This window comes from Trachurus trachurus, assembly GCF_905171665.1.
Source record: "Trachurus trachurus genome assembly, chromosome: 17".
Lineage (NCBI taxonomy): Eukaryota > Metazoa > Chordata > Actinopteri > Carangiformes > Carangidae > Trachurus > Trachurus trachurus.
In genome coordinates this window covers 29,572,271-29,583,988 of record NC_139900.1, presented here as the reverse complement: position 1 = coordinate 29,583,988, position 11,718 = coordinate 29,572,271, and the positions used below count along the sequence as shown (strand labels likewise).

General features: G+C 44.2%; 1 protein-coding gene across 5 annotated transcripts in view; it reads right to left on the bottom strand.

Annotated features, from left to right (window-relative positions):
- Nucleotides 1–592: 592 nt before the first annotated feature.
- The window catches only part of per2 (period circadian clock 2), a 30,941-nt gene continuing 19,815 nt past the window's right edge, over nt 593–11,718 (bottom strand). For 2 of the 5 annotated variants that reach the window (XM_083991930.1, XM_083991931.1), the window contains exons 16-24: nt 11,322–11,446; nt 10,940–11,146; nt 9,297–9,563; nt 7,966–8,876; nt 7,479–7,595; nt 5,618–5,870; nt 5,144–5,270; nt 3,590–3,740; nt 593–2,715 (exon numbers count right to left, since the gene is read on the bottom strand). In XM_083991930.1, the coding sequence (XP_083848056.1) occupies nt 2,509–2,715; nt 3,590–3,740; nt 5,144–5,270; nt 5,618–5,870; nt 7,479–7,595; nt 7,966–8,876; nt 9,297–9,563; nt 10,940–11,146; nt 11,322–11,446 (2,365 nt within the window). In that variant the 3' untranslated portion in view covers nt 593–2,508. Of the gene's footprint in view, nt 2,716–3,589; nt 3,741–5,143; nt 5,271–5,617; nt 5,871–7,478; nt 7,596–7,965; nt 8,877–9,296; nt 9,567–10,939; nt 11,147–11,321; nt 11,447–11,718 lie in introns of all 5 variants that reach the window. The other 3 variants (XM_083991932.1, XM_083991933.1, XM_083991934.1) reach the window with 3 other exon arrangements.

Sequence of the window (11,718 nt, the reverse complement as noted above, 5' to 3'; positions counted from 1 at the left end):
GGGCAGATTGTAAATGTTCACACCTCGGGACTCGTATTTGGAGCAAAGTCTGGAGGTGTGAACAGTGGGGAGGTGGAGAGGTGGAGAGGTGGGGGCCGACCCACCGCTTTGATCAGGCCTGCTCGACCGTGGACCGTCTGTCTCTGTACATCTGAGCTGTTGTCTCAAGGCTCAGGGACAGACAGACATTTGCATCGGGGTGAATGTCACGACTTTAGGACGGAGAACAAATAACCAAAATATCTATTTAAACATTACACCTATATTCATTAAAACGCAATACAGTTGCTGTTATTCTTACAGTCCTCTAGAGGCACTATTTGTTAGATAAACCAGAGCAATATGAAGAGTAGACTAGCCTACTTACCGGTACATTTTCCAGTTCATGTCTCTTCAGCACATCGATCTGCTGCGTTCAGGCAATAGTTTATTAAGTCTTTTACACTCATTAACAAGTCATCGACCTGAAACTGTAGTGATCTCACATCACTAGTTATTGGTCCAGTTCAACCTGTGGCTGTGCAAACACAGACCTGTCGGACAAACACTTCACAACCACTTCGCTGTAAATTATGTAATATATTTTATTTTGAGAAAATGTAACAAACAGAAAAATCTCCATTAAAAATAGACTGGGGGGGGAAATAAGACAAATGGAAACAAAAAAATAAAATCTGAATAAAATAAAAAAGGTTCATTCTTGTCGTTGTCTGTTCAAATAACAGAAAGACAAATGACAAAAGTAATAGTCAAGCCGCTGAGTAAGAGCAGTTTCCTCTCAAATGGAGCAGCATGAGCTTCAAAGTGAAAGAGAAGCTCCCTGGCATCTGTCTGAGCTGCTTTATACCCGTGCAATATAACCCTAAACTCGGACTTGTGAAGCCACCACTCGTTTGTTCTGAACGGTAATGAGCTCCAGTCGCCTCCACAGGATGCTCTTCTCCATATTTACAGGGGGCAACATCAGACAAGTCCAAGTGTCATGTGGCACACTTACAAACTAGGGAAAACATCCATATTTTATCCATTTCATAGTCAAAACAGCATAAAGTGCTGATATTTTCCAGTCCTTGGTGGCAACCCTCCTAATGTTGACTCACATTTTTAAAATCATTTTTACAGTAAATAATAATCTTGGTCCTACTTGCTTTTTAAGCTGGATTTCTGTAATAACTTAGAAACATAAATCTTTTTATACAGAAACAGTGTAATGTAAAAAAAAATACATATGCTCACAGTCAAAGATTGTTAGAGACATTCACACAAGCACTGAAATGCATTAGAATCAGCTGCCCCTTTACATGAGGCATCAGCAAAGTAAGTCGGTGCTTCACAGCTGATACAGACACTGATGCCACATCTATTAGAGAAACTGATTCAAGAAACGATGCACGAAAGAGTGAAAACTTAAAGCTGCATCACAGGCTGCTCCAAATATCAGAGAGAGAGAGAGGGTGGGGGTTTAAATGTTAAATGTTTTTGTCATTTAATGTTCAGTACTGTTGATATAACGTAACATGATGGGCTGGTGAATGCATGGAGCTTATATTATGTGCTGCACTTGATTGTCGTTTCCTCAGTGTTTTTACCCGTCTCGAGCATTTTCACCACCTCCATCGACACTGCGGATCAGTAACGTCACAAATATGATAGACTAGAAGTATATGCTGATAATAGATTTGACCGAGCAGACGGAGCATCTTTGAATTTGATAGTTTTGCTCGAGTTGGTATAGGAGTAATGGTCTCACGCCCTTGGCATGAATGGAGGAGGTGAAAAGCTTCGAACACTGACTCTCATTCATCTTTCCTCTCCTTCCAGTCCTGCCCACAAAGTGCACTTGTGCGTTCATCTGGTGCCTGGTGGTCATGCATGACGTTAACTAACCTGATGCACTTCACCTGTTGTCACCACATCCTGACTAAGGACAGTGTTGTTGAAACAAAGGAAATGACGTCACAAAATACTGAAATCAAACATCAACAGAGCAGTTGGTTCACCGCTGAGCACACATCCTGCTGTCTGAACGAAGCAGCCGCCGGTTGCTTGGTGCTTCTTTGACCTCAACGCTGCTGTGTGCTGTAAAAAGACATTGAATTTCCCTTATTCAGCTCAGCACGTCCTAATCAGTGCATAAAAAAAACTCTTTGCTCAAGTGCTACACATAAATAAATGCTACGGGGAAACAAATGAAAGAATATACCCAGTTGTGAAGCTCAACAAACCCTCCAAGCACCATAGAATCCAGCCTGGTGCAGCTTATAAGTGCATTAAAATAAAATAAAATATAATTTAATTTGACATATATTCACATTCTACACAGGTCCTGATTGTATGAGCCACTTCTTCCCTGCTGTCTCAACAGGTACGACTCATAAAACAGCAAGACAGAAACAGTGATGAAGAATGAAGAAAGAGCAAAGGGCCCTCTTCAAAAGTGTCTCTTCACAGTCCTGCACAGCAAGAGGCTCATGGGTAATGAAAGTCAATGTGACAATCTGAAACAGTTTATTGTCTGGCTGGTTGTGTCTGAGTGCTGGAGCCGGGAGAAGGGCTGTGGCAAGACATGACGACGACGACGGCGGCGGTGGCGTTCGAAGGCTCCTCTCTGGGCCTCCGCTGGAAGCTGACCTCCCCCGTCTCTGTGCCGCTGACGTCCAGGTCCGTCTGATCCTCTGCTGCTGCTGCTGAGGAGCTGTCACAGCAGGAGCACGCCTGGAGAACACAGACAGCTTTAAATGAGGCTTTGAGAAGGTGAGGAGCTGCAGAAAGACGTCTCTTATTTGATTCCCGAAGAAACAATTCTCATTTTATCGGTAACACTTTATAATAAGGACACACTATTAAGCATTAGTTAAGCATTAATAAATACTGAATTCTTCATTTATAACGCATTAATACTCATTAGTATGTAGTTCATAAATAAATTTAGTGCTTATCAATGATGAGTAAAACATTTTTAGTGAGTATTCATGTGCTACAAATGATGAATTCAGTATTTAATGCTTAAAGCAGAAGTGAGTGATCCGGTCGTTTTGGCTAATGCTGCGTTCCAGGCAGGCTTTTGAAAACGTAAATTACAGCTTCAAGTCACAACTTACGATTTTGTAGCGTTCCAGGCAACCCACTCGTGTTTTTCCGACCTGTTTTACCGGTGAAAGTCACTATAACGGCCACTCGTAACTTCCGACCCGTGAACTCGTACCAGATCAAACTGATACAACTTCACAGGTCGGAAAAACACGAGTTACGAGTTGCCTTGAACGCACCATAACAGTCCTCGTCCCTACGTCACCACATTCACGGTGTCCCTTGGCTGCACACACAGCCCTTCATGCCGTTCTCTCTCCTCATTGGATAAAAACTGTAGGATACGAGAAATGTTTTCTCCTCGGCTCAGAGCAGAGTGACTGACAGACCCGTGTTTCGGTCCAAACACTCTATGTAAGTGATTGCTGTCGGATGATATAACTATTTAAGACTTATATTAACACAAATATATCACTTACTTCTGCTTTAACTAATGCTCAATAGTGAGTACTGTGTTACCATTTTATCAACTGAACTGAAATAAATATCCTGGTTCTACCTTGACGTCTATGGCTTTGGGTAGACCTCCCCTCTTGATCCAGGGGTGGACCTGGATCAGCTCCTTCTTTTGCTCTTCTGAAAAGTGTGGCTGGCTCTTCTGCAGCAGCCTCAGCTTCTCTCTGTCCTCTCTGAGCACTCTCTGGATGTCACTGCAGGAACAAGCAAATGCACAACGATCCACGTTCAATACAACACCCAACAATCGTATCGGACAAAGCTGTTATTAAAGGTTGGCTTTGCAAATGGGTGGCTGGTATGATAAACTCTTAGACACTGGGACATGAGCTCTGGTGAGGTGGACTGTCTTGAGCTCTTTCTCCCTGCCCTTTCTCACAATCACACTCTGCTAGTAACCCTCTCATTCAGAATCCATTTACTGACTCTTTGTTAAAATAAGTGTGCCATCTAGTGGAATAAAACTGTCACTACAATCACAGACACGCTCACTGAGTCCTGTTCCTATTTCAGGACTTATGTTAGACTGAAATACAGTTGTTTGCAGTCACAGGGATCCAGACTAACATTTTCTAATAGGAGCACAGTGGCCCCTAATTTAAAATCTTAATTAGCGCAAGCAAAACATTTTGGGACGCACATTGTTAACTCTACTTGCAAAGCAAATACTCACATTTCCTTTTCATTCATAATCATCACACACATTGGCCTGACACCTGTAATGACAGATTCCAGATTCTTTGACAGGCCTCTTCCACATTTCACCAGTGTATTAAAAAAAAACACAAATTTTACTGGTTGCAAATGCGCAAGTAGAAGAAAAATTTACTTGCACTGTCTCAAAATTTAGGGGCAGTTTGGAGCCCTGAGTCAGAAAGAGTTATTTATGAGATGCTGTGGGTGTCTAACACCTGCAGTTTATTGTTCCCATTCGCAGGTTTCAAAACCAAATTGGGCATGTTTGGCCAGTTGCGCTTTCATTTTCATTTTTTTTTCCATTTTCATTTCCTTCAAACATGAAACCCCTGAAATGTCCTCAAACAAGGAATCAGATGGTGTTTCAGTTATCCTTAACAATAGCATCACATTTTACTGAATAGGGTTGTCTATGCTTTTTAGTCTTAGAAAAATCAACCGTCAAAATTAAAATAAATAAATTAAAGATGTTACTGATGATAGCTGGATTTATAATCTGACCTCTTCTCTGTGTGTTAGTTCGCTGGAGTTTTCAGTTGTTTATCTATGTGTGGATTTTTGAAAATCAAGAAACACTGTCCAATCCAATGTTTCTTAAAAACATTTTCATTGTCCTCCAGCAAGTTACGACTCAACACCACGACATTTGCTTACTGCCTCTCGACCACACGCACTTCCTCTAGAGTCTATAAAGAATTAACTGGTGTATTTCTGGACTGTTGGCCTGGATGCGTGCGTACCCTTCCCCTCTCACAGTGAACAGAGGACAGATAAGCTCTTAAACACCAGTGTCTACAGGGCCACTACCCTACTCCTCTAACGCTATGCCCCCTGTCCTCCGACTCGCCGCGAGGGCAGCTGATAGGTCATTAGCAGCCACAGCGGGTCCTGCAGTACATACTTGATGAGGTGGTCGCTCTGGTCCACGTCCATGGGTCTTCCCTCGCTGCTGCTCGAGTGACCTTTGACCTTCTGGCTGTTCTGAGACGAGTCCACGCTGCCAAAGTAATTACTACTGTTGTTGCTTCCTGAAAACACCAGAGCAGCAGAGTTTTACAAATTTGACCAAATCTTTGAAAATGACCAAAAAAAAAACATTTTTCCTGAACTGCGCCACTGCTTATGTGTCTAATTCTGTAAATATAGTGTCTGTGGGTGTGGTATAGTAAATGTCTCAATGCATTGCTGTACTTCCATCAGTTAGCATTGTGATATTAATAGCTAGATCAATAAAAAAATGTGAATAGTACACCACTATAACAATGGGCTGCTGCACATTAGTAAACCTGCATATGAAATGTATCGCATTTATCATGTGTGCTAAGGTTGACCTCATCTCACCCTATCCAGAAGATGTTATGAGTTAAGTTCAGACCTGTTCCACTGCCGGAGGTCCCACTAGCTGACGTGCCACTGGCTGATGTCCTGCTCTTAGACGTCCTGCTGTTGGACGTCCCGCTGTTGGAAGTCCCGCTGGCTGAAGTTCCACAGCCATTGGACCCTGAGCCCATGGAGCCCGACGTGGCCGAGCCCGTGCCTGAGCAGGAGTCCTCGTGGAGAATGATGTCCAACATGTCGCTGGATAAAGTGTTGGCATCACTGTTGTTGCTGCCGCCGTGCGAGCTTGCCTGAGAAAACAAAAACAACAGTGTTGCGCCATTAAAGAGGAGCTCGACTTCACGGACCCGGCCAACACACTTCATCTGGTGCATTTTCATGACACAGGCGGGTGCAGTAGCATTAGTTGTTCTGCATCTTGAGTCCATATTTTAAGACTACTCGACGTGAACACATCTCTGGAGAGCGTGGAAAAGTGTCAATATCATCAAGCACCTGCTACACAACACCATTAAAGGGATAGTTCACCCTAGAATGATATTTCGCTCATTATCTACTCACCCTCATGTTGACTAAGGGCTGGAAGAATTATCAGAGTCCACCGTCCCTTCTCTGAGTTACAGGGGGTCTCGGCGTAGCAGTGAATTTCAATGCAACGGTTGCAAAGGGACACCAGAGCTCTTCGTAAAAAAACACACACAAAAAAACATCCAAATACCTCCATGATGCTCGTATGTAATGTCCGTCTTGTGCTGAAGCCCCAAATTGCGTAATTGTCCCGAAAAAAATTAAATAAGTCTATATTTTAAGCTTGTTTGTAGCGGAAGCTTCTCGAAGCTCCTCTTCCTGGTCCGTCCAAATCTCGCGTGATTTGCGCCGGCGTCAGTGCGGTTACTGCGAATCACGCGATATTTGGACGGACCAGGAAGAGGAGCTTCGAGAAGCTTCCGCTACAAACAAGCTTAAAATATAGACTTATTTAATTTTTTCGGGACAATTACGCAATTTGGGGCTTCAGCACAAGACGGACATTACATACGAGCATCATGGAGGTATTTGGATGTTTTTTTGTGTGTGTTTTTTTACGAAGAGCTCTGGTGTCCCTTTGCAACCGTTGCATTGAAATGCACTGCTACGCCGAGACCCCCTGTAACTCAGAGAAGGGACGGTGGACTCTGATAATTCTTCCAGCCCTTAGTCAACATGAGGGTGAGTAGATAATGAGCGAAATATCATTCTAGGGTGAACTATCCCTTTAAGGTTAAGCTTAGTGAGGACGTGACAGTGATCCTGATGTTTCGCTAGCCGATGTAAAAGGAGGACAAAACATTATATTTACAAGTAGGAACATATACATTACAGGTGGGAGTTCAGGAAATGATTAATTGCATTAATAAGAAGCAGAAGATGGTGGCAAACAACTTACTTGGTCCGCTCCTGATCACATCTCAGTGCAACACAATACAATACAAAGCAAACAACCCCACTGAAGCTAAAATAGGCTTCCACTGCCAATGTTATTGGTATGGTTCAAACCGTGGAGGCCAAACATGCAAAATCAAAAAGAGGATGTTCTGTATGTGTGCATAAAAGCATGCATACAGTACAGTACAACTATGAACTATCATATGGGTTTTGTTTAACATTCTTTAAGCCATTCAATACATCACTTGTTTTTCATTTTATGTTGTGTCTTTTTAAAGTTTCTCAGTCCCATGCTCTAAAAATCAATGCCTCCCTGTGCAATATGATTTACTGGATAGACAAGTGCAGGCTATCAATGTAAATCATAAGTCACGAAAAGGAAAAAGGAGAAACTGTTACAGAGATAACTGACATATGGAATCAGGGAGGAATGGAGTTGGAGAAGTGTGGAGGTTTTCTGATGAGTTGCCTACCTCTTTGCTGTAAGCCCTCAGCCTAGAGCACACTTTATCCCAAGACAAACGCTCACAGACACAGGACGTGCCCTCGCAATACAAGGGTCCAGGTGGACCAAGGAGACTGAGAGACGGCTGAAGGGTGTAAGGGATAATAACATCATGTGTTAACACCCTGGGCCACATTTCATCGGAGGAGTCTAGACTGACTTGACTTCACATGGTATAGCAATACAACAGCAACAAACTGCACTTTAATACTGCGGAGGAATCGCATTAAATCCCCCCCAATGCTCAGAGATATATGATTGAGTGTCTCATGTCTCATGGGGGTGGCAGGGGGTTTACCTATCAGAGTCTTAACAACCCACAATGATGAAGTTCAGCCAGGCATTGACAGTTTGTCCTATTTTAGATGGTAAGCGTGAATAATATCAGACTTGAGGAGAAAAAGAGGAACGAGACAGTGGACAGCTAATAAACACAGCTCTACTTCCTGGTTTACCTGCTTCAGCTCTCTCTCCTTGGTCTGAGCGCCGCCGGCTCCTTTCTCCCTCTCAGCTGGGTTCGTCCCTTGCCCACCGGAGGGCAGCAGTGCGCTGTCCTGCCGGTCCACAGACAGCTCCAGCTCCAGCAGGTTGAGGGGCGAGCTGCAGCGGGACTGGAACAAAGGCGGGGAAGCCGGGCCTCCACCTCCTCCAGACTGTGGCGTGGAGGAGCGCGACTGGCCCTCCCAAGGAGCCTTCGGGGTTTCCGAGGGTGGAGGGAAGCAGTACGACGGGTCGGTCAGGTAACCTGCTTGAGGAGCGAAGGAGTTCTGGGAGTTGAACTGGTTCTGAACAGCGAAGGACGGTTGAGCTGCGAAGGCGACCTGGCCCGGAAAGGCTGCCTGAGCGAAGGGCTGTGTTTGGGCGGGGAAGGCTCCGGTCTCTGCGTGGTACACCGGCTGTGGCGGCGGAGGCGCGGCGGCCATTGGAGAGTACATGTAGTTGGGCAGGACCAGAGCTACGACTGGGGTGACCATGGGGGCGGAGAACTGAGCGGGATGGATGGTCGGGGGGCAGGAAGGGGCTTGGACACCCTGATTGTCCCCAAAGCCGGTCAGAGTGGCGTCTGTGCGGGCAGCTATGGAAGTGGCTCCGGGGTAAACCTGGAGGGGGTAGCCCGGCATCACGGCGGGGTAGGCCATGGGAAAGGTGGACTGCGAGGCGTCGGACAGAGACCAAGAGGTCGGGTTAAGGCCGTGGTTTAGGCGAGGAGGCCGCAGATGGTGTCGTCTGTGATGAGACGACGTGCTGTCCGAGGACTCGACCTGCTTCGCTCGCTTCGACTTGGTTTTCTTATTCCGCGTGCCTCGCCGCGGGGTGCGCTCGGCACCTGGTCCACCCTGCTTTAAGGATCGAACAGCGGGCGTAGCTAAAGGGTTGAAACAAATTTTGCTTAGTTATTTGTGAATCTCATGTTTATCAGTAAGAAGCAAATATAAATTGACAATCAGAGAGTATGAGGAGAATCCCAATTTATCAAAACTTTGGCATTTGGCAAATATTGGCATTCATTTCTAAAAGTCTTTTGTGACACCACAGCAACTATGCTTCAATAAAGTCTGACAAGGCAGGAAACACTAGATCATCTAAAGTGATGTCAACACTGTTCTACTACACAAAAATGCATTTTTGCATAAAATCCTTTTTTGCCTTTGGTGCTCTAGTCTTTCAAATTAAACAATCTGGGGAGTTATGTTTTCATGCTTGCAGATTGAAGTGATGCCCATAAGTTGTAATAAACTGGAATTATCCCTCTCATATGATTTGCTGGTGTGGTGTTCAAGGGCACCATCGCTGGCGATCTGTTCCCTCTGCCGTTCCAGGTACTGAGAGCAGTTTGCTTTGACTTGTGCGAGTCCACGGCGCTCTTTGAAGCGGTACAGAAAGGCCTGCTCCTCCTTCTGCGTGTGAGCTGCCAAAACCTGCTTGGTCAAGCCCAGCCTCTTGTAGGATTCCCTCTCCTGGATGGGAGGTGAAACCGCACAAGGAGGAACCCCAACAGTGTTCTGGCTCGACTCTACTGTTTCCCCTGTTCCAGGTACATCCTCTATGATCTCTGCTTGGATGACAGGGGGTGAGAACAACTTTAACACGCCGTAAAACAATGAAAGGTGGAGCTTTTATACAACACAACATTTACAGTGAAAATGACAGAAGCAAGATTGGCCAGTCATTGCAGTGGCCTGCGTTTGAACATATAATGGAAACCACTGAAAAAAAGCATTAACAATAAAAATGGAAGAAATGTTTTAGAAGTCACACAAGTGAGAACCACTTTTAAGAGCAGAGGCCACTGGTCAAATGACAAAACTGTGAACCAACTGTACAGTGATTAAAGTGAAGCGGCACCAGTATCATTCACTTAAGTTGCCTTTCCATCAATGTTGATCGGAGCCAGAGCAGATAAACACCCATGTCTACCGAGTCATGTGACCTGGGTGGATGATAGCCCTTTCCATTGCCAACGACAGCCTGATGACAGCGAGTCTTAGCAGCTGTTTTGACCAGGGAAAAGGGGCGTTATATAAATATCTGTTTGTCTCGAGCACATGTTCGCGCCTTCATGAGGTTGTTAGACTTGATGTCAGTGAACAAGTCTGGCTCACTCACTGGATATAGTGAGTATTACACTAGGATCTTATTCCAGTGAGTACTCTGAGTACTACTGGGATAAGGCGCGATCTGGAGTCTTGGATTATTATTGGTTGCGTCATTTCTTCATGATTCATACAGCACAACATGATCAGTTTATTCACTGCATGTTAACAGTGACACAAAGGAAACACTAAATGATCACCAGTGGGGAGCCACCAGTGGTGTGCTGAAAAAAAGAATTAGTCTTATCGCCGCTATAGTTATTACTTTGGACGGGATTCTATAATCATGAATATGCACTGATCCGATCTAGAAAATTTTACATGGTGAGAGTTCACTTTTTTGTTTTTTGAGAAATAGCTTGCCCTGCACCCCCTGATAAAGTGGAAACACACACAAAGGTACACAAACACACGCACGCAAAGACACAGAGAAAGCGTGTACACATAAGACTACAGACGTAAAGTTGCATTTACAGTGCTGTGAAAAACCATTTGCCCCTTCCCTGTTTTCTTCCATCAGTGAATATTTGTCATACTGAGTAGTTTCAGATCAACAAAGTTTAACATTAGACAAAATGATTTTAAAAAAAAAACCTAAAACAAACAGTTGATGCTTGAAGATTCACCACTGTGTGTGTGGACTTTACCTCTTTGAAGCAATATCAAACTTATTAAATGCGACCAGTAACCTTTCAAATGGATGAAACCATGGGTAAATAAAGTCGTAAGCTTGCCAGTGTGTTAACTTTGTCTTGGATTTAACACCTCAGTATGATAAATATGCAATAATAGAAGACATCAGTTTGGAGGTAAATACTTTTTCACGGCACTGTACCTGACTCTGGTTGAGGTTTCTTGTCCCCAACATGCACTATGGTGCTACTGTAGCTACACTGGCTGGTTATGGACACCACACTTTCTGGTTTGTTAGGCACAGGTAGGGGCAGCGAAGTGCCCACTACCGCTGTGGCTGCGTCACTGGACTTTTTGTCTTGATTGTCCAAAGCGGAGAGAGCAGACTGATCCTTCAACAAGGCTGGTTCTGCCAAAGAGAACAGAGAACAAGATATACTGACAAGGTGCTGGCATTGGAGAGTCTGAGAGAGTAGTTTAAAGGGCAGACTGTGAAAGCCTTAGAAGGCTGTAGCTGTGTATCATGAGGTGACAATAACTGTCTAGTATCCTTTCAAGGAATGGAGTAAAGCGGGGACACATACCTTCAGACACCTGCATGTTGCTGGAGCCTCTTTGTTTGTCCTCGTCCGAGTTCGAGGACGTGGTGTTAGAGGAAGAGTGACACTTCCTCTTCATTGTGATGGGAATATTACAGCTCTCCAAGTACCTACAGAAATCACAACAGTATGAGTTTCTGCATTTTTACCATCTATTATTACAACTAGATCACTAATCAACTAAGAAATATGTTCACTATCATTCTCTACAGTGTTAATTAATAACGTGACTTGCTAACATTATGATGTCACAGTGAAGTTGACCTTTGACCATTTGGATATAAAATGTTATTACTTCATACTTCATCATTTCACCCAATGAGATATAACTCGTGTTATAATTCATGAGTCATGGCCAAAGACATTTTATGAGGCCAGCACG